The sequence below is a fragment of the Drosophila kikkawai genome, chromosome 3R (assembly GCF_030179895.1).
Source record: "Drosophila kikkawai strain 14028-0561.14 chromosome 3R, DkikHiC1v2, whole genome shotgun sequence".
In the NCBI taxonomy this organism is placed as follows: Eukaryota; Metazoa; Arthropoda; class Insecta; order Diptera; family Drosophilidae; genus Drosophila; species Drosophila kikkawai.
Window position 1 is genome coordinate 4,411,153 of NC_091731.1, and position 27,764 is coordinate 4,438,916.

At 43.1% G+C, this 27,764-nt stretch overlaps 4 protein-coding genes across 4 annotated transcripts; all 4 read right to left on the reverse strand.

Annotated features, from left to right (window-relative positions):
- Positions 1-8,670: 8,670 nt before the first annotated feature.
- Positions 8,671-9,582, reverse strand: LOC138928691 (uncharacterized). The gene has a single exon (XM_070286189.1). The coding sequence runs from the start codon at positions 9,580-9,582 to the stop codon at positions 8,671-8,673; it is 912 nt and encodes a 303-aa protein (XP_070142290.1).
- Positions 9,583-10,763: 1,181 nt separating this feature from the next.
- On the reverse strand, positions 10,764-11,654 carry LOC138928692 (uncharacterized). The gene has a single exon (XM_070286190.1). The coding sequence runs from the start codon at positions 11,652-11,654 to the stop codon at positions 10,764-10,766; it is 891 nt and encodes a 296-aa protein (XP_070142291.1).
- Positions 11,655-17,948: 6,294 nt separating this feature from the next.
- On the reverse strand, positions 17,949-19,425 carry LOC108077285 (surfeit locus protein 4 homolog). The gene has a single exon (XM_017170566.3). It carries the CDS (start codon positions 19,300-19,302, stop codon positions 18,496-18,498), a length of 807 nt encoding a protein of 268 aa, XP_017026055.2. The 5' UTR covers positions 19,303-19,425; the 3' UTR covers positions 17,949-18,495.
- Positions 19,426-24,668: 5,243 nt separating this feature from the next.
- On the reverse strand, positions 24,669-27,233 carry LOC138928693 (uncharacterized). Its single transcript, XM_070286191.1, has 2 exons — positions 26,224-27,233; positions 24,669-25,998 (listed from the first exon to the last, which is right to left on the reverse strand). The coding sequence occupies exons 1-2, from the start codon at positions 27,231-27,233 to the stop codon at positions 24,669-24,671; spliced, it is 2,340 nt and encodes a 779-aa protein (XP_070142292.1).
- Between the last annotated feature and the right edge of the window lie 531 nt (positions 27,234-27,764).

A 27,764-nucleotide genomic window follows, 5' to 3' on the forward strand; every position in this document is an offset into this window, starting at 1 on the left:
GGTTGATTTTTAGTATATGCTTTGTCCAAATTCTTGCATATATATATACCTAATTCTTGAAAATTCGTCTTCGCGAGTTATTCGTGCACTGCTTTCTGTTAGTAATTCAAGATTTTTAAGCAGCTTGTAGTCTTCGCCGTGAGTTATCATGTGTTGTCCAAACACAACCAAATAAGGAACGGACTGGTGTATAGAGTTCCGAAGGGCACAATTGATTGCACTAAGATAGGTGTCCCATTCCCGCTGATCTTTCCGCACATATGATCCCAGAGCAGCATTAATGGAGCGATTAACTCTTTCGGCAGCATTTGATTGGGGAGCATAGGCACCTGTACACAAATGTTTAACTCCGTATTTAGAAACAACATTTTCAAAGTCGTGGCTCTTAAATTGTTTTCCATTGTCGCTAACAATAGTTTCCGGAACGCCATAGGAAGGGAAAACTTCTTCTCTCAAGTACTCAATAATAACATTGGAAGTAAACTTTCGCACTGGTTTTAAAAACGTAAACTTTGAAAAATGGTCTAGTATAATAAAGATGCCGATGTGGCCTTTCTTGGTTCGTGGAAAGGGTCCTATAAAATCGACATAAAGACGCTGGAATGGTCTTTCACTAGTCGCTTGGCTTCCCATTGGCGGTTTGAGGCCAACTGTCGGATGTTTAGAAGTTCGACATAATTCACATCCCGCACGTCTGTAGCCGTTCGTGGCCAGTAGAAGCTACGTCGAATTCTTTCTAAGCACTTAGCGACTCCGCAATGAGGAGACGATGGTTGGTCATGATTGGAGCGAATCACTTCATTTCTTAGCTCTGATGTTACGAATAATTTCCAATCCTCATCTTGGTTTTCTGAAGAGGGAAAACAAGTCCGATGGTATAGATAGTTGTCAATTACTTGAAAGTCTGGTAAATTCGCAACCTTAAACTTTTCTTTGAGTGTAGAATACTCATCGGATTGAAAAGCTTTGGATTCTAAATCAATTCTAGGCAGGGTTTCGAATTCTATCGAGGCGATAGGCTCTTCGTCTTCAAAGGATCGCGATAATGCGTCTGGAACTACGTTTTCACATCCTTTGCGATGCTCTATGTCAAACGTAAATCCTTGGAGCTTGATGGCCCATCTGGCCAGTCGGCCACTAAGGTCCGATTGGTTCATCAACCAGCGAAGGCTCGCATGATCAGTTACGATCTTAAACGGGTGACCCTCTACATACATTCGAAACTTCTTCACGGCTAAAATAACGGCAAGGCATTCTAGTTCTGTTACTGTGTAGTTTCTTTGCGCTTTATTTAATTTCTTGGACATGTATGAAATAGGTCTTTCAATCCCTGATTCGTCACACTGCGATAAAACGGCACTAACTCCATGTAGAGAGGCGTCGCATTGTATGATAAACGCTTTTGCATAATTAGGATGTACCAGTAAAGGAGCTGAGCAAAGTCTTGGTTTTATTTCTTGAAATGCTGCTTCAGCGTCCTCATTCCACTCGAATGGTTTCTTTCCTAGGAGTTCTGTCAAGTGAAAGATCACTGTGGAATACTGTGCTATAAATCGCTGATACCAGCCCGTCATTCCTAAAAACCTTCGAAGTTGTCGTTGGGTTTTCGGAGCTGGAAATTCGGATACTACTCGAACTTTTTCGGGATTTATTTGCAGGGTTCCTTCTCCAACAATATATCCAAGATATTCGACCTGCTTCAAACAAAATTGGCTTTTGGATACATTTATAGTCAGCCCAGCTTTTCGTAGCTGAGTTGCTACCTCTGCAAGATGCAATCAATGATATTCGAAACTGGAGGACAAGAATAACAAGTCATCCAGATATACTAAAACATGAGATTTGAGCTTAAATTTCAATTTTTGAGATACAGTGAACAGGAGGAAGACGACTTATTAATCCATCTAATAATGGCATTGGGTAAGCGTCTTTTATTGTGACTGAGTTTAACTTTCGTGCGTCCAAACAAAATCTGACTTTTCCGGGTTTTACAATTAGGGTCACTGGAGAGGACCATGGTGAAGCTGGAGCTTCTTCTATGACGTCTTGGGATATCATTCGGTCGATTTCGTTGCAAAGTAATTTTTCTCTCGCCGGAGATAAGGGATAAAATCTCTGTTTTATAGGTTTAGCATTTGCCGTATTGATCGAATGTTCGACTAACAGTGTTTTTCCAAGTCCGTCTTTTTCAACGGAAGGAAACAGATTAATAATAGACTTCAATCTCGTTAATTCCAATTTACTAAGGTTCAATTTATCGGAATGTTCTAACTGATCTACCTGAAGTTCATTAATATGACTTGTAATCGAAACTGAAATTCCAAATTCGTTCCAAAAATCCATACCACATATAACGTTTTGGTTTATGGATGGAACGATTAGAAACTCTATAACTTTCTGCATCGAGTTAAAACTGACGTTTACGGGAAATGTTCCGGCAACTTTTTGAGTTTGGCCATCAGCGGTTTTAACCATACCCTTCATAGGTGTTAATTGACCTTTTTGCCTGAGAATATGTTTGGCTAATTCGCAACCGATTACACTTTTGTTCGCTCCGCTATCCAAAAGTGCTAGATGTAATTCTCCTAACATTTCAATATGAGACAATGGTCTAATATCATTGTTTTTATAGTCTAAGGCTGAGATAGTGAGCTTCTTTAAGATATTTTTATTCCTGTAATAAGATCGGATTCGTTCCGCTGAACGTGTGCGGGAGTGCACGCGATTCGGCTGACCGAGGTTTTCTTTCAAAATGTTTTGCATTCGGACATGGTAGGGTGTGAAATTGAATAAAAGATTGGGGAGTAATATTTCAGACTTACATGTCCCCTTTGAACTTGAATCGGACTCTAGTTGGGGACAGTGACGAATATCCCTTGTTAAGTTTTCCGAGGAAGGTGAGCATTTTTGGCAACTAGGCCGGTATGTATTAATTGCTCCGCATCCATAACAAAAGATGCGTCGGATTTTCAGACAGTCTTGATATCTGTGTCCTGTCTCGTCGCAGTTCCAACACTTTATTTTGTCGGAAGTACGTACGGCACATATCTCTTGAGGCGATTCATCCTCCAGATTTTCTACAACTTCTTCCTCAAACTGTACAATATTAACCACATTTCTGGGATTGCTACGGATATTTGGCCTTGATCTAAAGCCTATAAAGAACTCTTCATGCCTATGACATTCCTTTCGGAGGATTGCTAGACTTGGGGTGGATACGTGAAGCAGTTCGTGTTTCAAATCGGATCGTAGATTGTATCTAATTTCAGTGGTTATTTCCGAGTCTGTTAACGGTTCTCTTAAGGCATCCGCAATGGTAAGCATCGCATCTAAAAACTCGTCAAATGACTCATTATTACCTTGCTTTTGCCTACGTAAAGCATCTTTGATGTCTCTATCAGTTCGTTGATCTTGGTACCTATCTTTCAGTCGGTCACACAAACTGAACCAAGTCATCACATCTGAGTTCCGATGCACTCGCCAATAGAACGTTAGTGCTTGACCCGAAAATAAAAGGTTTGCAAACTGAAATAGTGAATCAAAGTTTCCATTGAGGCACTGCGTTGTTAAACAGGTAACTCTGTAAATGAAATCTTCGATCGGAATATCGTTGTTTGAGCCACTGAATTTCAAATGCCAATTGGAAATGACACCAGAAACTCTATCCGGTCTTTCTACTGAGTAATCGTTTCTTTGAGCATCCCTAAAGTTACTTAAACGAGGCAATAAGCTGGGTATTTCATGTTCCCATTCTAGCTGAGGCTCGGTACGAGCGTCTCGCCCGTGTGATGCCAGATTTATATTAGCTAGGGATGCACTAATCTGATCTGTAATTGCTCCAACTAAGCTTGCTTGATCTACTGAGCTAGCTATAATTTGTTGAACACGCTCTTCCGTTATGTTTTGCTGCTACACCCTGACGCACTTATTCGCGGTTTGGCGTAGTATTCTGTTGTGGCCTTGGTAAATTAGAAGGGTTCTGTACGTTTCTCGCACTGTTCCTAGTGGTGGGTCGAGTTCTGGTTATTGCTCCAGATCTTGAACTGCCTGCTATTGCTGCGCTTGGTGCCTGCAAAGCCAGAGCTCTTGCTTCCACCGATTCTGAATTTATATCTGATCGAGTTAGGTGCTGTCGGCACAAAGGACAAGTCTCATTACTGTCTAACAAAGTTAATAGACACTCTCTATGAAATTGATGTCTACAAGGTGTGGTAAGTATTTCGCCCTCAGTGTTGACTACATTACAAATTGTACAAAAGAAACCTTCACCGGCAGGTGGTATGGCTGCAAGGTTTTCATTGCTACGCCTTACAGACATATTTAGAATGTGGCTTTCGGATCTTATCTATATATATAAAAATGGAGACAAAAAATGTTACTAATGGCATCACAAGAGAACGGCTGGGCCGATTTGGCTCAAATTTTTTTCAGTTGTTTGTAATTGTCAGAAGAAGGTAAGAAGGTAAGAAAATTTTGGGAAGACCTTCCAGAAAAGTCGCTAGCGGCTCAACAGATGGACACACTGTTGTATGTAAAATTCTGAAACACCCTACAAAGATCATAGCTGCGTTGAAATTGTGTATCAATGAACTCGGTAAAAAAATATTTAAACAAAAAAATCGAGCTAACGAAGCAATTGGAAGTAATGCCTGCTGTTAGACGATCAAGACTTGGACGGCGTTCACGCAATGCAATAAGTATTCAGAATTCCCGTAATAGTCGGACGCAAGAGGAACGTACAGAAATAAATGCATCGATACGTGCCCAAATGGCACAGCTTCTCGCTCCACAAAGATCACCTCAAGCCCGACATAATAATAGAGAAAGACGAGCCGCAAATGAAAACTTGAATCGCGCTGCATTCGCATACAATCCTGAAACATCCTACAAGGATCTTACCTGCGTTGTTATTGGTTCATTGTCTAGGATTGCAATGCACTGAAGTTTCGGTTGGAAACCCTCGGCTTATGCTGTGCAGGTGGCAAAATTAAATTGCCCGTTTTGGCTCATCCACCAAGGCCATTGTATTCGCTACTATATAGAAATTCAGCCCAATCAAACAGTTTCCTAAATCTTGCACAAAAATATAACGGATGCTTTCCAATTACGTCATTTGGAGTCGAGGTTTTTCATCAATCAGGCTACAATCCAAGTTATAAGGTAATGGCGTCTCTTTATTATCAAAATTAACAACTCACATTTTTTAAAATTGCATTCCAACATTCAGATTCATGGGCAAATTCAACACCGAGCGGGCGCTTTGTTATCACCACAAAACAAAGATCTTAAATTCCTTCAGATCTATTTCATTGGTGATTCGGCAGTTGAACTAAATCACCGCTGTGCAATTTTTACTGAAACTTAACGTGAAATTATCGAACAATTGCAAAATCTTCTCTATGTGCATAATGAATTGGTCAGATTGTTCAAAACTTCATTGGATATAATGCATTATGACGAACATAAAATCATTATCAGCGCTGACAAAAGACCCACTGGTAACCATGCAAGACAATTTAACGCTCCCACTATCAATGAACACGCAGTGGTGATTGTTGGCGAGAATGTGGAATAACGCGATATTGTTTTTAACCGTCGGGATAATGGCCAAGTGCAGCGAGTTTATGAGACTCATCGGTCACATGATGCTCTTCAATATCCGTTAATGTTCTGTCGTGAAGAAGGTGGGTATCACTTCAACATAAAGATGGTCAATCCAACGACAGGTTTGTTTACAAGTCATCACTTCTTTTTGATTCTACAACTGAGTTTGAATTCAAATTCTAGGAGAAGAAACGAATAAGAACGTCAACTCTATGAATTTTGATGCGTATCGATTGATGATTCGACTAGATGTTGACAATCATCTGTTAAGATACCACCGTTTGTTTCAACAGTACTGTGTCTCAATTTCATTCGTTTTAATCAGTCGAAGTTGCGGTCAGACGAGTACATTCACTTGCGTGACGCCATCGCTACTGAAGGACACGCGAACAACATCGGTTGTTTGACCAATCTCCCAGCAACTTATGTTGGAAGTCCGCGCCATATGCAAGGGCAAATTTAAAGGAGAGGTAGTTCTTATCCCACGAATTCCTATTATTCCAACAGATCTTCCATTCCAATTCAAGACGATTCAGTTCCCAGTTCGATTGGCATTTGCGATGACCATCAATAAATCGCAAGGCCAATCGTTGGAAATCTGCAGGATAAATCTAGAATATCCATATTTTTCACATGGCCAGCTATACGTAGCCTGTTCGCGTGTGGGAAAGCCGTCATCATTATTTATTTTTACACCGGATAACAAAACAAAAAATATTGTTTATCAGATCGCTCTCCACAGATTTCAAGTCAAAAAAATTTGTCAATCCAACGACAGGTTTGTTTAAAAGTCATCACTTCTTTTTGATTCTCAACTAATTTTGAATTCAAATTTTAGCCTAAAATTTTTAGGAGAAGATAGGAATAAGGTCAGCTCTATGAATTTTTATGCGTATCGATTGATGATGTTTCAACAGTACTGTTTCGACATGTACGTCAAAGTAGAAACGGAACGTCTCAATTTAATTTGTTTTAATCAGTCGAAGTTGGGGCGAGATAAAGTTCGCCGGGTCCGCTAGTTTAAAATATTTATCAATTTAACTATGTTTTATTTATTTAATAAATATTTGTTTAAAGAAGAAGAAGGTAGTTTCCTTACTGAGTTATATATATACTTTTTTGTAGAATTAAATCAAATAAAGGTATGTATATGAAATGTATATGTATATTTTTTTTATATAAGATTGAATTAGGACTTATCCTTAAGTATCTTCACCTCAGAGTATTCTATATTTTATATATGTTTTTCTTCTGTTTAGTTCATGTCGCAAATCTGATTTAAATACAAAATTAAAGGGAATTCTAATCATAGTAAAAGAGGATCATGCCCTACAAGGTAATCCTAGGATGAACTTCTCAATTTTACACAGATTAAATACGCTATTAAACTGTTTCTTGGTGGTGTGCTGTCTGCTCGCTGAAAAACGCTACATTCCAACCAGATTCAAATTTAAATATAAATACGTCATTTCTTACAGTTGTAGCGCTTGTAGTGTGGCATATGTAGAGTAACGTTAGCGCCATCTAGGAGTCGCTCTGCGAACGGGATTGGGGAAAAAGGAAAGCAGCAAGGAGAGTAACAGACCCTTCTGTCAACTTTCCCTGGCTCTATCTCCCAGGTTCGGCTAGGGGTTACCGCCACTTTTTGGGCGTCTATATCTTTCTTTTCCAATCGCTTCGTCAAAGGGGAAAGTTGTGCTGGGAAGGAATAGTCCCAAGTCGGAGTTTTTTTTACCAGTGCAAACTCAAGCAGCCCGTAGCCAGAGACTGGAAAAGCAAACTTGTGTAAGTTCAGCGTAGCTCTAAGGCCTAGCGGCTTAATTTGAAACTTATTGCTAAAAATGATAGATCGCATTAATTGAGTGGATATTGGCAAATGAGAGAGACCCCGAAGTACGCAGAGAAATCGCCGAAGTTAGGCAGCAAAAGCTCAACCGACCGCCGCTCCAGTTTGAGTTTTTTTTGGGAGTCCCGCAGTCGTCGCGCAGCCGCCTTAAGGGGCGTGTTTCAACGTCGCCGGGGGAGAAAAAAAAACTTATAAATCTCGGCAAGGCAGTGAAATCCTTATTTTTTTATTTAAAGGAGTGAAAAGGGATTGAAAAGTGTTCCTTTGCCTAGAAAATTCGCCCAGAGAAGCGCCCATCAAAAAAAAAGGGCAAATAACAATACACTTATATGGCGAAGACGTTTTAATCTAAACCTAAATTTTCAAAAAAACCAGCGAAGAGAGAATTTAAGCAGCCATGAAATAATTATAAATTTTATTTAATTAATTTTAATTCAGTGAGTTTTTTTTTGTTATTCTTTGTGTGTGATTCCCCAATGGCCATGCGGATGAGAAAAAAATTTTAATTTGTGAGCGAAAGTGATGACAAATAGGCAAAGGCAAAAATTGATTGATTTTAATATATGTGGATCGATTTTAATTGAGTGATTTCTGCCCTGTGACTCGAGTTTTATTTTGTCGTTTGTCTCGTCCAAAAAAAAAAATTATTTTCTGATTTCCAGGTTTTTCTCAGAAAAGCGCTTTCTTCGAGGAGGACCTCCACTACATTTTGGTGAGCAAGTGATTTTTAAAAGAAAAAAAAATTGCCAAAGAAATGGCACTGAAACGACAAGTCCAAAATATTTAAATTCAGTCGAAAAAAAATAAAGAGTGAATTGGAGGGGGCGGAGTGGCCAAAACAAGTCGTCGTCCTTCTTGGAGGTGGTGATCGTCGGAAGGGCTGGGCTGGAGGCTGCTGAATCCCACAAGAGAAATCTCCAAAATAGTAGGCGAGAGGGGGGTAGCTTCACTTCAATTATCACACTTTATTCGCTTCACTTCGATATTAATACTAACTTAACTATATGGAGAACGGGCTGCAGGGACCGCGGAGTGGTGAGTTCGTTGCTGGAGAATAGCGAAAGAGAGGGAGACGGGAAGAGCTGAGGACACAGTGAGCGGGAGCACAAGCTTGAGCGCAAGCGCTCGCCGCTTACACTGCCGCTCATAACTTCACGCCCTTCTGGAGTGAACATTCCCCCCCCCCCCCCTTGCGCTAGCAAAAGGAACCAGGATCAGCTTTAGTGTTCCAGAACGGCTCCGGAAACGGTCCATCCGAACACGGTGCTCTGAGCGACAGGCAAACCATCCTCGAGTTTCAGGAACCCCGGTTGGATTAGTTTCGCAAACACATTTGCGCCCAACACGAGGGAGATGGTTGCCGGGCGGTGGAATTGTTCATCCGCAAGGCGGATGTTGCCGAACTTTGCCCGTGTGGCGTCACTCAGAGCCCGAATAGGAGTCCGGATCTTGAGGCTCGGGTCAAGCTTCAGGACGACCTCGAGCTTGAAGTTGCCTGTTCGGGATCGGAGCGTCGCCGAATAGACCTCGTCGTCTCCCAGACTGGTGAAGGGCAGCCGGAAAGCGGCCGCCAGCGATCGGTCGATGCTGCTCACCGCCATACAGGGGTCGATCATCGCCGCGGTCTCGAACATAGAAGATCCCATGTCCACCACGACGATGACTGTCGGAAGGATGTGGACCGTCTTCTGACGAACCAACGTGGCCACCGACGTAGCCGTAGCGGAGACCTCCGGACGTGGACGCTCAATGGCGACCCGGTTTGGCGACGACGAGCGGGAGACGGACCCGGCGGAACAGCGGGGATGCGACCTGGCGGATTGGCGGGGATTGCGCGACGGGTGGGGTGGAGACGGCTCCTCGTGCATATGCAGCAGGGTGTGGTGGTTCCCTCCACACTTCTTGCAGCCGTCCTGGCTGCGGCAGGGCCCCTCGGGATGTTGGTGGGCGAGGCAATTTGAGCAGTACTTATTAATAAGTACTGCTCGGAGGCGCTTCTCGGCGCTCAGCTTTCGGAACCTCTTGCACTTCCGAAGAGGATGGATTCCCCGGCAGACTCGGCAGCGGTAGGACTGAGTACCTCGGGAACGTCTGCTTTCCAAGGACTGGGCGGTGCGAGGACGTGGAGCCATTGTACAAAAACCGTGTCCTGCGATAAATAGAAAAAAAAAGAAAAACGAAGTGTTAGCAGGGGTAGCACGAAACGTCGGACCTCGGAAACTGAGAAGCCCTAGTCCCTGGGAACGGAGGATACTTGATCCTCCGCAGGGAGAAGTATGACCTTATGGACTGGGCGCTTAATGGTCCCACGAGCTGTGCGGATCTCCACAACTCGGATGAGGTCATCGGCTCCTGGGAAGACAGAACTAATTCTGCCGAGCCGCCATTCGTCGGATGGAAGATTGTCCTCCTTGACGACAACCATGTCGCCGATTTGGAGCTTTCGGGTCGGATATTGCCATTTGTAGCGTTTGTGGAGTTCCTCTAGATACTCCTCTTTCCACCGAACACTAAACTACTGATGTTGAGCCTTTAAATGTTGCCATCGATTGAGTATCGATTTGGCTTCGCTTTTATATAGGGCTCCGCCGTGGAGAGCAACGGTCCTCCAACAAGAAAATGGCCTGGTGTGAGGGCCAGCAAGTCTGAGGGATCTTCGGACATCGGGGAGAGGGGTCTTGAGTTGAGGCACGCCTCAATCTTTGCGAGGAGCGTCGTAAGTTCCTCGAAAGTGTACTTGCGGGTCGCGGAAGCTTTGTAAAACAGAGTCTTAAAACTCTTGACGCCCGCTTCCCATAGGCCCCCCATATGTGGAGCCCCTGGTGGAATAAATCGCCATACGAGCCCCTGAAGGCTGTATGCATCAGTCACAGACTCCTTGACGGCTTGTAGGAAGTCTCGAGAAAGCAGAGTTGCTGCCCCCACAAAAGTCTTGCCATTATCCGAATGGACCCGCTGAGGACAACCGCGCCTCGCTACGAAACGAGCAAAGGCCGCTAGGAACTTCTCGGTTGTCAAATCGGAAGTGGGTTCCAAATGGATAGCCTTCGTAGAAAAACACACAAACATAACCCTTTGTTATGAGACACGCTCTCCCTGTATAGTTTTTGATCTCGAAAGGGCCGGCGTAATCAACGCCGGTGTACGTGAAAGCCCTCGAGAAGGAAACTCTGTCTGTCGGAAAATCGCCCATCAGCTGGATTTGAAGTCGCTTCTTGTAAATCGTGCAAATTTTACACGGATTCACCACAGCCTTCACCAGATTCTTTATTTTAGGAATCCAATACTTCGATCGGATAAGGCGTACAATTAATTAACTACCGCCATGAAGATTAATCTGGTGAGCAAATTGGATGAGGAGGCGAGACAGTCTGCAGTCATAGGGAAGTATTATTGGATGGCGTTCGTCATACTGCAACCCTTTGGCAGCAGTAAGGCGACCGCATGCTCTTAGGAGGCCGTGTTGGTCGATAAACGGAAACAAGTTCGCAATCGGACTTGACGCTGGAAGGGACCTTTTCTCGGCCAGATGCTTCTGCTCTTGGCCATACGCTCTGCGCTGCGCAATGGAGATTAAAACTCTTTCTGCCTCCCGGATTTCATCACTTGTTGGTCGTGGAGTGGGCGAGATCGAGCTCTTGCGGCAGCGTTTAAGGAATCGCAGAACGTACGTTAAGACCCGCAGAGCTTTGTCCAGTTTGGAGAAACGCTCAAGATATTCTTCGGACGGGGTCTTGCTGAAATGCACCTTGAATGCACGCTGTTCTAATTTGGTCGGATCGATGGCATTTTGGGCAGGCCATAGCTCACGAGGCCCTTGCAACCACTCTGGTCCTTGCCACCAAAGTTTGCTATCCGCTAGGTCGATCAGGGGTACGCCTCGACTGGCTAAATCGGCGGAGTTTTGTTCTGAGGGAACATGTGCCCAACAGTCGACTGGTGTTGCCTGAGTGATCTTGGCAACTCTGTTGGCCACAAACGTAGTCCAGTTGCAAGCAGGCTTACGTAACCAGGCTAGGACGATCGTGGAATCTGTCCAGCAGCGGAGATCGGAACTGGCGGTAGGCAAATGCGGAAGGATTGCAGTCACCATTTCGGTTAAAAGCACCGCTCCACAGAGCTCTAGCCGGGGGAGGGACACGGTTTTCACCGGAGCCACTCGTGTCTTGGATGTCAGCAGACGAGTCAAGATCTGGTGACCCATCTCGACGCGGACGTAGATAGCAGCTCAACCTCTGGCTGGTACCCAACCCACCTTGGAATGCGGATCTTGTTGAGGTCGGAATATTCTTTAAGAAACGACTGCCATCTCTGACTCATGTGCGTGGGAAGCTTGTCATCCCAGCCGAAGCTTTGCAACCAAATCTCCTACATAAACATTTTCGAACGGATGATGAACGGAGCCAGCCATCCGGCAGGATCGAACAACTTAGCGGTTTGGGATAAAACTTCCCGCTTTGTGTAGGAAGGTTCCACTATTAATTCTGGAGGGAGGAAATAGAACTCGTCGGATTTTGCCCTCCATCGAATACCAAGCGTCTGGGTCGTGCTTTCGGCATCGATATCGAGGAACTCGCTATAGAGAAGGTGCTCAGATGGAATATTGCTTAGTATGCTCTTATGGTTCGAAGTCCATTTTCTTAATGGAAACCCAGCGGAACTCAGAGCTGCTCGCAATTCTTGGACCGAATCTTGGGCGTCTTGTACAGAATTTGCGCCGTCCAGCACGTCATCGACATACATGTGATGCTGAATAATGCGGCTGGCCTGTGGAAATGGCCCTTGGACGTCCTTTGCTAGCTGTTGCAGCACTCGGATAGCCAAGAAGGGCTGTAGTGGCGCTTGGGTATGCAATAAACCACCCTTAGCCTGAAAGTCGACACTTAACTTTTATTTATGTTGCGATCGGCGAACAGCATAAATGTTCCCCGAAATGGTTGCAGCCTACTTTTGGCGTAACACAGCGCTTCCAGTAGCGAGGCTCTGAAGATATCGGGAAGATATAGAGTCGCTCCCGATATTGGAATATGCTTATGTCAAAAAGACTCGCTGTCCAGATTTCCGGGGCTAGGTTAACTATTTCCGTCCAAATCTAAGTTAACCCTTTTCGATCTGACCCCCGAACGAAGCGGACGTGCTCTGGAGAGCTTGGCTTCAACATAAATTTTGGTTCCTTTTAAGCACTTTAAATATCAGTGCATAAATAAGAAAAAAATATTATTTGTATTTTTCTTATACTCCAGTCAGTCAGAATATATCTGCATAAAATCCCAAAACAATTAAATTGGTGCCAAGGTAATTATACCAAAAGCTTCGGCACATAAGTGGCCCCATTAACCAATTTAATTCTCTCCATAGAGTTGGCACCAAGTGCCAAACCAAGTGCCAAACCAAGTGCTTATTGGTTTTTTTTTCCGTAAAATTCGGTGGCCTACAAGCAATTTTCGTAACCCGAATAAGCAGACGCATATACCCCCCTCTCGCCTCGAGACGCCCGAAGGCAGCAGCTTTTCTCAGCGATTGATCGTCGCCAAGCTCCAGTAACAACCCCAAAGCGTGCAGAGCGCAGAGAGAGTTAAGCCAGTGCAGTGCATATAATTGTGTTTTTTTGGTCATCGACGGTCGGCTACCCATAACCTCTTGCCGAGCATCGAGAATAGAAAAATAATAACTAATGGTGTGTTAAATCGACCTAGAGCAGGCACCAGGAAAAACCAGAATTTTTTTATGTGTTTTTAAAGGCCACAGTCGACCTTAACCCCCCTCCGCGAGTGCTCACGTGCCCACGTGCAACAACAAAAACAACTACCATACGTTGATAATATAAATTAATTAGAGGCACAGCAGAGCACCTATAAACCACCCCCAAAATGTAGCGAAAACGCTATAAAATGTGTAATTTGTCATAATAGGCATAGGTTAATTTTTTTTCTCTTAAGTTCAAGCAGTCATAAAAGCTTTTCTTGTTCGGTAAGAATTATTCAAAAATGTAAATTGGCAAAAATAAAAGGCAAGAAAGAATAATCGGGAACCTGCAAAGAAAAGTGAAAAAGTGCATAAAAAATATACCTAAATGAGCAAAGATAATTGAGAGAAAAAGAAAACAAGTGCATATAAATGAATAAATAAAACCCTGCCTCTGATTAAAAAACATACACCCCCCCCCCCCTCGCCAAGAAATTGTTTCCAGCAACTCGCCGTCCAAAGATCGTTCGACGATGGAGCTGCAGAAAGCATGTAAGTGAAACAACATGCATTTTAATTAATTTTATTTTTGTTTTGCTCGCTGCTAAGCTTTTTGTGCATTATTAATAAATACGTCACTGATAACGAAAATATGCAAAAGCTTAGCAAACATAAATGCATTTTTTTTTTGCTCCGCTGCTTGCTCGCTACACTGAGCGAAGAATTTTTGTGAAGTAACCTAAAAATAATATAATTTTGGAGTTCTCTTATTTAATTTAATTATTTAATTTGCTCGTAATGAATATTATACCGTAAATATTGAAATTTAAATTTTAAATTTTAATTTCCTTAATTTCCCAGCTTTTGTTCTTGCAGTGTATACCCATGATTAGAAAAAGCTCTCTCTTGTTAGAGTAAACTTTCCGTATGACAGTATACACTGTAAGTTTTTTTTTGTGTAAATAAAACATGGAAAATAATGGAATTAATTAAAATTTTTTTTTTCGATCATAATTTTGCTAATATTTTGCAAAGCTTTTAGCTTCTCTAAATAAAAGCCGTAATTAATAAATAATGGCAAAATTCTCTACATTTAATTTAGTAAATTAATTTATCATTAATTATTCGTTATAGTTTTTTTTTTTTTTTTTCTCTCTGATTTTTCTCATTTATTAAATTATATTATATTATGAAGTACTATATTTTATACATTTAAATCCCTATATTTCTAATTCCTTTACTTTACAGCAGTGTTCTTGAATTATTCTTTTCTTTGAAAAAGTCAAGCCAATTAGAAATAATGTAAAATAAATGAAGTTTTCTTAGATTTAATTTTGTTTTATCTTCTGCGATTACAATTAGTTTAGTACCGAGCAATAATGGATTTTAGAAATAAATTTGTGAATATGATGGAAGTCGAGTAGAGTCTAATTTTTTTGTGGAAGCCATACTTTAGCCAAGGGATGTCCTGAAAGAGGATATCGGACCAAGGGATCGCCAGCTTCGGCTGTAGCAAGCGGTCATGGTAGGGTGGGGTCAAGGGAGCTGAAACTCCAGCACAGCTTCCCTGTCTCGTTATCCCGTGCCTTCCCTTTCCTTTCCCATTCCCTTTTTTTTCGTTTCCCCTCCTTTTCTTCCCCAAGTACGCGAAAAATAAATAATTATTGTACGTAGAGAGCGTGTGAGTCCAGTACGTCCCATCTATACCCACTCCCTACTGCCGAACTAATTGTGAGCCGGAACCAGCGCGTACGTCCCACTGCCACTCACTCCCAACATCAGCTCTCCCCCAAAACCGTTACATGTTACTTAATAATTATTTTTGGCGCCCAACGTGATGGGGCCTTTTTCCGGCTGGCCCAAACCAACCGATTAAAATAACATTTACGTCGACAACACCTGACGATAATCTTCTTTTCTATCCTTTCGGATTTATGCTTGTGTATTCTGCCAGACTCGCCATATATAGTAGGTTAGGCTCGAAAAATGGTTTGAGTCCAGATTTTAGGGAAGTTGTTTTCTTAAAGACTTTTTGATTTTCTGATGATGAATGATCGTGCGATAAATGAGCATAGTGGATATATTCTACGCTTTTATGCCGGTACAGACATCACCCCTACGGAAGGTCAATAGTCACGGGTATTTTCCCGGAAAAATCAGTTACAATTGGACAAAGGTTAAAGGTGGATAAATGCTACCGCCTTGCCATTGTAATAAACTGGTTTTACTGTGCAAACTTCAGTTAGAACATTAGGTGGGAACTGGGTTTTCACGTGGAGAAATTCTACGGCCTAGGTAGCTTAATAATAATACTGGATTAGCACAGTACTTTCTTTTCTCCTTCTTTCTATTCTTTCTTTACTCGTTGTTGGCATTTTAGGACGGACTATGGAAAGGTATTGGTTTCCATAATATTAAATAAATATATTTTCGATTTATTTTTATCGTTTGAATTTATCCTTAGCTTTTGAGCTTATCTTTATCTTCATAGTTTTCGTTTTGGGTGACTAATAAATAAGGAAGTCAGCATAGATTTATTTAAATATTTACAGGAGCGATTATTTCGATGCCTGTAAGCCATAGTTGTGAGAATGTTAGCGTTGCAGCGGCAACTGAAAAACACCGCTGTAATATTTGTGCTGAAAACATAGAGTTTCATGCACAACTCTATATCACTTCGTGTAATCACGCTTTCCGTCGTGTGTGTTTTGCTTCACGATTAGGGAACAAGAAGACGTGTCCCATATGTCAAGTAACCCTACAAGCTTCTTATGCTAGTCTTACAGAAGAAGGGGAGGCAGCGGGATACAGTGGACAAACGACAGATCAAAGTGTGGGAGATATCACTGTAGAAGAGCGGGTTCGAACTAGAAGTGGTGCTAACACAACTAACCCGGAAACATTAGCTACAAATTTACAGCAAGTTATAGGTGCTGCGATAGCAGGAGCACTAAGCGATCAAACTCAGCGCTTAGCGCGTACAATTGAAGCCAGCTTTCAAAGGTTGACCACTCGATCTGATGATGAGCAGGGAGGTCAGCAAAGCTTTGAGCAGACTCCAGTTTCGGGAAGAAGAGAACTAAGGGGTAGGAACTTGCAGCGGGATATATTTTCACAATCAGGATCCCTACCACCACAAGACCTTAGACCCGACCGGATAGGACAGATTATCTCTAACTGGAAAATTCGTTTCTCAGGACATTCGAGTGTTCCAGTCGACGAGTTTATCTATCGAGTAGAAGCACTTACTTTGCAATCTCTTGATGGAAATCTCGCGTTAGTTGCGCGCTACGCCAGCAACTTATTTGAAGGAAGCGCAAATGAATGGTTTTGGCGCTACCACAAGACTGTAGTAGAAGTGACTTGGCCAGGTTTAAAACTAGCTCTGCGGGCTCAGTTTAAAGATAGCAGAAGCGATTTAGAGATTCGTGCAGCCATGTCGCAGAGAAAGCAAAGGCCTAACGAGTCCTTTGACAGCCTACAGGAGGCTATAACTGTTTTAACCGATAAGCTAGCACAACCATTGTCTGAATCTTCAATATTAGAAGTACTGAGGGCAAACTTACTACCAGAAATTCAACATGAAATTCTGTACGTTCCTATTTCAACTGTCGCTGAGCTGCGGAAAGTCGTTCAGATACGAGAACGATTTTTGCAATCCATGCCCAAGGTTAATAGCCATCCTTCTCGACCTGTTTCTCGACGTCAAGTACATGAACTGGTAACATCCAGTGAGTGCGTGAATGAAATTCAGGAAAGTGAGGTAGAGGATGAGGAATTGGCAGCCATAAACTTGACATGTTGGAACTGTGGGATTTCTGGACATAGATACCAGGAATGCATTGGGGAAAGACGGGTGTTTTGCTACGGATGTGGAAAGCCAGACACCTACAAGCCCAATTGTAACCAGTGTAATGGTTCAAAAAACTTAGGAGGGCGTGCACTGTTGACCAATGCACGCAAACGGATGGTTTCGAAAGCAACCAACACAGAGTAACGGACGGTTGCTCCATTCAAACATTACCGGACTTTCACAATCAACCAGCTTTACCTTTGCATAGAAACGTTCACAATCTGGAAGAAAGGCGTCATCTCAAGAGAGAGCCAAATCGAAATAGGGCTCGCAGAATTGATTATAGGCGAAGATATAACCTCAACCAACGCGCTATAGTATCTTCAGTGGTTAATACCGCTAAAGATTATAGACCTTTCGCACAGGTTACCCTGTTAGGCAGAACGCTAAGTGGCCTAATGGACACGGGAGCAAGTATCAATTGTATAGGAGGACAGTTTGCAAAAGATGTAATGGATATGAATGTAGGAGTTAGGCCAGTTTTTGCTAACGTTCGTACCGCAGATGGTGGTAAACAGCCAATTATAGGCCGAATTGCCGCAGATGTTTGCTTTCAAGGAGAAACGTGGGAGTTGAAGTTTTACATAGTACCTTCGTTGCAGCAAGACCTTTATTTAGGCATCGAGTTTTGGAGAAGTTATAATTTGTTACCCGTGTTTCTAGCAAACCAAACTCTCCAGCCTAGTGTATCTTCATTGTCTAGAGATGATCCTTCTTGTGTAACCTTATCTGAAAATCAAGTCATGGAACTGTCTAAGGCCATCGAGCAATTTCCGTCATTTGCAAAGAAAGGGTTAGGCAAGACCAGTTGGTTATCACACGATATAGACGTAGGCGATTCAAAACCTATTTTTTTTTTTTTTTTTTTTTTCAAATTTTCCTCTTTTAGGTTTATTAAAACGTTACAATTTAATTCTATTACACTTTTGCTTATAAACGAAAGAAACAAATCATTGTCAATATTGGTACACTCATCATATTTTATACATCGGTTTCATTTCAAACTTCTATCAAACAACAAAACGCAAACACCAAGGATACACAACTTACTTATAAGGGCGTAGTACAAATCATATAAAAAATCGGCGAATAATGTGGTTGTTGTTGACAAGCAATCAATATAAAATTCAGTTATGTCTCTCATTTTGGAGGGCGCTTCAAGTGGGCCGCCCTTTTTTTTAGCTTTTCTCATTATGTACAAAAAGAAAATGTCTTAAATGTAGTCGAAGTTTGTCGTTGAATGTGTGCGAATGATAGTATTGGTGGGGCGTGCCGGGCGATTGTGATCCCTATGAGTGGGCCAGGGGAGGAGGGTATTGCGAAGGTCCCTTTATTGAAATTTGTCAAGTTCTTATACGTGCCGGCGTTGTGCTGCTGCTGATGCTGCTCCTGTTGTTGTCCCATTTTATGGTAAAATCCTAACTAACATTTCTCGGAAAGAGTAAAACACGGTAAAAGTCAATTGTTTCAAGTGTTTCGTTCGAGGAGCGGTAGCTTTCTGCCCGCCCTACCACTTTTTCTTGTGCTCGTCCATGGAGACGCCGCCCAAGGACACGATCATGAGCAGGCCACCAATAACCGAGAGCGTCTGGAAGAAGTCGTATTTCAAGAAATCCCTGAGTGGCTTGTAGGACGGAATGGTCCACCAGGCATTGTGGTACAGGTTCAGCACCGTCAGTAGGGCTACCAGGATGAGGGCCGACAGCTTCGTCTTGTAGCCGAGCACGACGAGCACCATCAGAATGGAGCCTATGATATCTTGGATGACCTGCCACACGCTCAGCTCGAAACGGATCAGGGTGATAAACATGAAGGCCAGCAGGATGCGGCCAGCCAGCTGCATGAAGTTTTTGGGCTTATTGTCGCCCATCGATGGCACACCGGCAAACAGGCTGCGTCCCTCGATCCGGGCTTCGGCCAAAACGAGTAACAGGGCACCAATCAGAGCAAAGTTGCGGAGCAAGAACTGGAAGTCCCACAGAATGGAGTATGCTATTGTCTGTAGCACGACGATGAAGAAGAGCAGTCCCACTGCGATGTCAACCTTGAATCTAGCCATAACCATTCCGCAACCACCCAACTGGCCCAGGAGATTGATCAGCACGAAGACGGTGGCCAGGAACTTGCCGCAGCCCCAGCTCATATCCATGTACTCGCGCTGTTCGTTCCATTGGAAGTACATCCGAAGCCCGTCCTCGAAGAAGGTGGCAATGAGGCAGAGGCGGGCAACCGTTGGCAGCACATTTTTGCCGCGCTTGATAACCTGTTCCGCCACATCCTCCGTCTTTGCAATATATTCGTTGGGTATGCTCATGTTGGCAGTTTCAGCTGCTGGCTCTGTTTTCGCAGGTTAGTCCACTCGGTTCGGTTGCTGGCAGCAAAAAATCATGAATTAAAACCAGGAACTTAAAAACACACACGGCACGACGAAAGGTTGGTAGAGGTTAAACAGCGACATTATTCGGTTTCTCCAGCAGTCGAAAAATTAATGTACGAAGAACTCGATAGGATGCTCGCTTTAGGAGTTATAGAGGAATCAGAGAGTCCCTGGTCATCACCAGTAGTTCTCGTACGAAAGCCTGGAAAAGTTCGCTTGTGTATTGACTGTAGAAAAGTTAATGAAGTCACAATTAAAAATGCCTATCCTATGCCGCTAATTGAAGGGATTCTCAGTCGCCTGCCGAAAGCACAATATATTTCGAGTATCGATCTCAAAGATGCGTATTGGCAAATCCCGTTGAAAGATAGTGCGCGAGAAAAGACAGCGTTCACCGTACCTGGAAGGCCGCTGTATCATTTCACCGTCATGCCTTTTGGGTTATCAAACGCCCCTCAAACAATGTCTAAGCTCATGGACAAAGTTATCCCTCCAGAGCTTCGAAATTAAATATTTATATATCTGGATGATCTGTTAGTCATTTCTGATACTTTTCCGAAACACTTGCAGGTACTAAGAGCACTTGCAAAAAGACTTCATGAGGCAGGTTTAACTATAAACGTAGAGAAAAGTAAATTCTGTCTAAAGGAAGTGAAGTATTTAGGACACGTTATCGGGTATGGAACCATTAAAACCGACCCCGAAAAGGTGCAAGGCATCAGTGAATTTCCTGTGCCACAGTCTATTAAGCAAGTTCGCCGATTTCTCGGAATGACCGGGTGGTACCATAAGTTTATTCCCAACTATGCGGGTGTCGCTGCTCCAATTTCAGAAACATTGAGGCAGAAGCGCAAATTTCTGTGGAGTAATGAAGCTCAGGAAGCCTTCATCCACCTCAAGAAACTTATGATAAAGGCTCCAGTACTGCATAGCCCAAATTTTAAGTTGCCTTTTAGCATACACTGTGATGCAAGTCATACGGGCATTGTTAGTGTATTAATGCAGAAAGATCAGGAAGGAAATGACGTGCCGATTGCATATATGTCTCGTAAGTTAAACCAGTGTCAGCGAAATTATTCAGTAACGGAAAAAGAGTGTTTGGCTGCCGTTTTAAGCGTGAAAAAGTTTCGAGCATATATTGAAGGGCAAGGGCAAGGGCAAGGTAATAACAGATCATGCGTCATTAAAATGGCTGATGTCCCAATCGGACCTAAGCTCTAGACTAGCTCGCTGGTCTCTAAAACTACAAGGTTTTGATTTTAAGATTCTGCACCGAAAAGGAATCCACAACATTGTTCCTGATGCCCTATCGAGAGTCCATACTGAGGATTTGTCTGCGATAGAGATGCATAAGTTTATAGATTTACAATCGGAACATTTCCACTCGAGCGAATATAAGGCACTTAGGGAGAAAGTGGTTGTAAATCAAGCTAGGATGCCTGACGTTAAAGTGATTGACAATTATATATATAGACGATCAGAACATGTAACGGGAGATCAAATATCTGATGACGTCTGTTGGAAATTATGGTTACCTAGACCTCTTGTGGGAGACATACTTAAGGTCAACCATGATGACCCATTATCTGCTCACAGTGGCATTAATAAGACTCTCGAAAAAATTCGTAGGTACTTCTTTTGGCCGAATTTAGTGGCCGATGTGAAAGATTACATTAACAACTGTAGTATCTGCAAAAGCATGAAGCACCCAAATCGTACCTTCCGGCCTCCGATGGGTAAAGTTTATACTACGCCAAGACCTTTTCAGAAGCTTTACGTAGATTTCTTAGGACCTTATCCTAGAAGCCGAACAGGAAACATTGGTATATTCGTGGTGCTTGATCACTGCTCTAAATTTCCCTTTTTAAAGGCTATTAGAAAATTTACAGCAGAGGCAATAATAAACTATCTGGAAGAAGATATTTTCCATTGCTTCGGGGTGCCTGAGGAAATTGTGTCAGATAACGGAGTGCAATTTAAGTCGCATTTATTTAATTCATTGCTCCAGAAGTACAATATTAAACACTCATATACGGCTGTGTATTCACCCCAAGTCAATGCGTCAGAGAGAGTTAATAGATCGGCTCTCGCTGCAATCAAATCATATCTCGAGACTGATCAGTCCAAATGGGATGAGAAGTTAAGTCATATCTCTTGTGCCCTTCGAAGTAGCACACACTCAGCCATCAATTACAGTCCCTATCAGGTGGTATTTGGCCAAAGCATGATAAGCAACGGAGAAACTTATCAACTTTTGAGGAATCTCAACATGCTTGAAGATCGGGCTATAACTTTTAGTAGGGATGATTCTTTTGATCTGATTCGGAATGCTGCCAAGCAGAGTACGCAGCGTCAGCAGCAACGTAACGAGAAGGTTTACAATCTACGTAGCAGGGACGTCCAGTTCACCCCGGGACAAAAAATTTATAGAAGAAACTTTCAACAGAGTAATTTTGTACGAGGGTTTAATGCCAAACTTGCTCCAACTTTCATAAAGAGCCGAATCCGCAAAAGAAAGGGTAATAGGTACTATGAGATTGAGGATTTACAAGGTCGCTACGTCGGCACGTATCATGGAAAGGATCTTAAACAATAAGCTCTCCCAAGCGTGCTCACATTTGTGGTTAAAAATTCACCCCAACTGTGAGTTTGGTGGGGGGGATTTGTAGTGGCGCTTGGGTATGCAATAAACCACCCTTAGCCTGAAAGTCGACACTAAACTTTTATTTATGTTGCGATCGGCGAACAGCATAAATGTTCCCCGAAATGGTTGCAGCCTACTTTTGGCGTAACACAGCGCTTCCAGTAGCGATGCTCTGAAGATATCGGGAAGATATAGAGTCGCTCCCGATATTGGAATATGCTTATGTCAAAAAGACTCGCTGTCCAGATTTCCGGGGCTAGGTTAACTATTTCCGTCCAAATCTAAGTTAACCCTTTTCGATCTGACCCCCGAACGAAGCGGACGTGCTCTGGAGAGCTTGGCTTCAACATAAATTTTGGTTCCTTTTAAGCACTTTAAATATCAGTGCATAAATAAGAAAAAAATATTATTTGCATTTTTCTTATACTCCAGTCAGTCAGAATATATCTGCATAAAATCCCAAAACAATTAAATTGGTGCCAATGTAATTATACCAAAAGCTTCGGCACATAAGTGGCCCCATTAACCAATTTAATTCTCTCCATAGAGTTGGCACCAAGTGCCAAACCAAGTGCTTATTGGTTTTTTTTTCCCGTAAAATTCGGTGGCCTACAAGCAATTTTCGTAGCCCGAATAAGCAGACGCATATACCCCCCTCTCGCCTCGAGACGCCCGAAGGCAGCAGCTTTTCTCAGCGATTGATCGTCGCCAAGCTCCAGTAACAACCCCAAAGCGTGCAGAGCGCAGAGAGAGTTAAGCCAGTGCAGTGCATATAATTGTGTTTTTTTGGTCATCGACGGTCGGCTACCCATAACCTCTTGCCGAGCATCGAGAATAGAAAAATAATAACTAATGGTGTGTTAAATCGACCTAGAGCAGGCACCAGGAAAAACCAGAATTTTTTTATGTGTTTTTAAAGGCCACAGTCGACCTTAACCCCCCTCCGCGAGTGCTCACGTGCCCACGTGCAACAACAAAAACAACTACCATACGTTGATAATATAAATTAATTAGAGGCACAGCAGAGCACCTATAAACCACCCCCAAAATGTAGCGAAAACGCTATATAATGTGTAATTTGTCATAATAGGCATAGGTTAATTTTTTTTCTCTTAAGTTCAAACAGTCATAAAAGCTTTTCTTGTTCGGTAAGAATTATTCAAAAATGTAAATTGGCAAAAATAAAAGGCAAGAAAGAATAATCGGGAACCTGCAAAGAAAAGTGAAAAAGTGCATAAAAAATATACCTAAATGAGCAAAGATAATTGAGAGAAAAAGAAAACAAGTGCATATAAATGAATAAATAAAACCCCGCCTCTGATTAAAAAACCTACCCCCCCCCCCCCCTCGCCAAGAAATTGTTTCCAGCAACTCGCCGTCCAAAGATCGTTCGACGATGGAGCTGCAGAAAGCATGTAAGTGAAACAACATGCATTTTAATTAATTTTATTTTTGTTTTGCTCGCTGCTAAGCTTTTTGTGCATTATTAATAAATACGTCACTGATAACGAAAATATGCAAAAGCTTAGCAAACATAAATGCATTTTTTTTTTGCTCCGCTGCTTGCTCGCTACACTGAGCGAAGAATTTTTGTGAAGTAACCTAAAAATAATATAATTTTGGAGTTCTCTTATTTAATTTAATTATTTAATTTGCTCGTAATGAATATTATACCGTAAATATTGAAATTTAAATTTTAAATTTTAATTTCCTTAATTTCCCAGCTTTTGTTCTTGCAGTGTATACCCATGATTAGAAAAAGCTCTCTCTTGTTAGAGTAAACTTTCCGTATGACAGTATACACTGTAAGTTTTTTTTTGTGTAAATAAAACATGGAAAATAATGGAATTAATTAAAATTTTTTTTTTCGATCATAATTTTGCTAATATTTTGCAAAGCTTTTAGCTTCTCTAAATAAAAGCCGTAATTAATAAATAATGGCAAAATTCTCTACATTTAATTTAGTAAATTAATTTATCATTAATTATTCGTTATAGTTTTTTTTTTTTTTTCTCTCTGATTTTTCTCATTTATTAAATTATATTATATTATGAAGTACTATATTTTATACATTTAAATCCCTATATTTCTAATTCCTTTACTTTACAGCAGTGTTCTTGAATTATTCTTTTCTTTGAAAAAGTCAAGCCAATTAGAAATAATGTAAAATAAATGAAGTTTTCTTAGATTTAATTTTGTTTTATCTTCTGCGATTACAATTAGTTTAGTACCGAGCAATAATGGATTTTAGAAATAAATTTGTGAATATGATGGAAGTCGAGTAGAGTCTAATTTTTTTGTGGAAGCCATACTTTAGCCAAGGGATGTCCTGAAAGAGGATATCGGACCAAGGGATCGCCAGCTTCGGCTGTAGCAAGCGGTCATGGTAGGGTGGGGTCAAGGGAGCTGAAACTCCAGCACAGCTTCCCTGTCTCGTTATCCCGTGCCTTCCCTTTCCTTTCCCATTCCCTTTTTTTTCGTTTCCCCTCCTTTTCTTCCCCAAGTACGCGAAAAATAAATAATTATTGTACGTAGAGAGCGTGTGAGTCCAGTACGTCCCATCTATACCCACTCCCTACTGCCGAACTAATTGTGAGCCGGAACCAGCGCGTACGTCCCACTGCCACTCACTCCCAACATCAGCTCTCCCCCAAAACCGTTACATGTTACAGGGCGCGCAGTTGACCCCGAAAGTAACTGTCTGTAACTCGAAGTCTCGGATATCTCCTTCCTTATTTCGGAACAGAATTCTTTGAAAGGGGGTGTGCTTGGAATCGACCCAAATCTGACGGTACATTTTAGTAATGTCCGCACTGAAGACAAATTGGAAGCATCGCCACTTCCGGGTCTGAATAGTCAGATCGGATTGCAGGACTGGACCAGCATGAAGAATATCATTTAAACTGGTTCCATTTGCTGAAGGGCTTGAAGCGTTAAATACAACGCGAAGCTTTGTAGTGGTGCTTTCGGGCTTGATCACCGCATGATGTGGAAGATAGTAGGTAGGAGAATTGTGAGTCGACGGAACTTCTTTCATATGACCCAGATTCAGATATTCCTGAATCACACTGTCATATTGCTCTTTTAGGGAAAAGTCTCTTTTTAACCGATTTTCGTTTCGGAGAAACTGAGCTAACGCGATGGACCTCGAATACCCTAGATTGGATCCAGAATTTACGGGGTCGCAGAACGGGAGCGTCACCACGTACCTCCCGCTTGCGTCTTTCTTCGTCGTTTGGAGAAAGTTCCTCTCGCAATAGGAATCCGACTCCTTTACCATCTGGACTGGTAGATCTTCCACCTCCCAGAACTTGCTGAGAAGCGTGTCCAGTGCCTCGTCACCTACTTGGTGTACTTGAGTCGTGAAGGATGCGACTCTGTTTGAGTTCACCTGGGAGATCGGGCCCGTAAGCACCCATCCGAAAATGGTCTCTTGGCCTAGTAGAGAGCCGCAAATGTTTCCTCGCGTGCCACTCAGCATGACCGAAGGTAAAATGTCGGCCCCGATTAGAACATCAATTTGCGAACTCTCGTAGAATTTGGGGTCCGCCCATTGGAGAGCGGGCAGGTCTTTCAAAGAATCCCGAGCTATTGGATATGAGGGCAATTTGCCCGCCAATGCCGGAAGGACGTAGGCTGCGGTGTCTAACTGGAGACCCGGCTTAGTAGGAGATCGCACTTGAAAATGGCAGAGTCTGGTAGACTTCGCCGAAACGGATTGGTTCAGCCCGGAGACTTGAGTTTGGATGCTGCGGAATGGCAGCTTGATCAAATTGAAGAGGCGTTCGGAAATGAAAGTCGCCTCGGATCCCGAGTCGATTAAGGCTCGTGCTCGGTAGTTCGTGCCGAGATGGCACACATCGATAATTGCCGTGCTCAGAAGAACGGCTGTAGTGCCAGAGGCGAAGTAATTTTGCACCGTTGGATTGCTCGTCGATGCATTACTGCTGGAGGGTCCTGAAGATAGCTGAGCAGAGGGCGTGGAGGATCTTGAATTTGCAGGAGTTGCATTACGATGTAGCAGAGTATGATGTCTCCCTTTACAAGTGAAACAGCTGTGCGTGCTCGTGCAATCACGTAGCTGATGGCCTCTCGCAAAACAATTGAGACAAAGTTGCTTCTTTTTTATATAGCCGGAACGCGCGTCAACGGACATTTGGAGAAAGCGCGGGCATAAGCGTACTGGATGATTCTCCTTGGAGCATAAGTCACACCCTTTTGGTTTGGTGCTGACTTTCGTTTCGAAGGACTGAAGCTTTTTCGGGACTGCTTGAGTCGGCTTCATGTCCTCGATGGCCTCTAATGTGCGATATCTTTCGCTTAGGAAGGTGTTCATCTCTTCCCAAGCCGGAATGTCGGATTTTGACGTTAGGGACTGTTCCCATAGAGAAAGGGTAACTTTCGGCAGCTTGCTTGCGCACAGGAACACCAGCAGACAGTCCCAGTTGTCCGTCGATAGTTGGGAATGTGCTAGCGCTGTCAAACACCCCTGAATCGTGGACTGCAACTCTTTCAGCGCATGACCAGATTCTTGGGAGATGGAACTCAAGTTGAACAGAAGCTTGAGTTGGCTGTTGACTAGAAGTCGTTTGTTTTGGAAACGGTCTTGAAGCGCTTCCCACGCCGAGGCGAACCCGTCATTTGTGAGCGGGGATTTGGAGACGATGGCTTTCGCCTCGCCGCTCGTCTTCGTGAGAAGATGGAAGAGCTTCTCGACCGGTGTCAGCCTGGGGTTGTTGACATAGACTGCCGTGAATAGGTCCCGGAAAGTGGGCCATCGAAGGTAGTCCCCGTCGAAGACTTCTGTATCGCAGGGAGGTAAGCGGCAACCGGAGGAAATTATTGGCTGGGAGGGTGGTTGCACGGCTTGAGGCGTGGCACTGTCAATTGTCGCACTGATCTCTGCTGAACATGACTCATACACCGAATAGCAATAGTCATATTTGTTCTGCAGCACGGACACCATTTCGAGGCATCCTTCTTGGGCAATTAGATCGGAGCACGTGTCGTACTCTGTCTCTACCTTGTCCCATAAGGCTCTCACTTGTTGCAGGCGGACTTGTAGCAGATGTAGGGACGGGGAAGCTTGACCTGGAGTACTGATCTTTGCTTCAAAAATGCTCACACGATCGCTGGCGGCTATGAATTTGCGCAACGACACGGTTGCGGCCGTTGGCGGTTCGGCCGTTGGCTGTTCGGCCGTTGGTTTTTCAGCGGATGCCATTTTGTGGCTGCTAGAGCGTGTCACCCTCAGGAATTCCGGCTTTGAAACAGAGCGAGACTCTGACTTTATGGCAAGCGAAGAGTCGCTAGAAGCTTTTGCCACCGGACGAGAGATGACTATTCGTGGAGCGTTTGACGGACTTGTCGATCGACGATCCGTCCCTTTGGAAGTGGAAGCCGAACTTCTGATCCTCGGACTGGAGGGCCTGGGTGCTGAATGGGCTCGAATGGGCCGCGGAGACGATGGGTTCGACTTGGCCGGGGAGGAGATTCCCTTTTTATCTCCCTCTATGGGCATACTCAGCTATGCCCTATAAAAAGAGAAGGCCTGCCCCCCGCAAAGAGAAAAGCGAGTGCACGGAAAAAGAACTTTAATCCTTAAACGCTGTGGAAAACCCTGCGAAGCTCGCAGAATAACAAAAAAACGGCAGGAAAAGAAAATAGCCAAATCTAGCTATGATCAGTCGCTAGCAAAACGAGGGAACTGAACTGTCAGTGACGGATCTACGAAAGGCGTTCGGATAATAGAATA

Coding starts and splice junctions, on each gene's coding strand:
- LOC138928691 (XM_070286189.1), bottom strand. CDS start 9,582: ATGGCTCCACGTCCTCGCACCGCCCAGTCCTTGGAAAGCAGACGTTCC.
- LOC138928692 (XM_070286190.1), bottom strand. CDS start 11,654: ATGGGTCACCAGATCTTGACTCGTCTGCTGACATCCAAGACACGAGTG.
- LOC108077285 (XM_017170566.3), bottom strand. CDS start 19,302: ATGAGCATACCCAACGAATATATTGCAAAGACGGAGGATGTGGCGGAA.
- LOC138928693 (XM_070286191.1), bottom strand. CDS start 27,233: ATGGCATCCGCTGAAAAACCAACGGCCGAACAGCCAACGGCCGAACCG. Junction 25,999..26,223: donor GTCAGCACCAAACCAAAAGG/GTGTGACTTATG, acceptor TGCAAATTCAAG/ATCCTCCACGCCCTCTGCTC.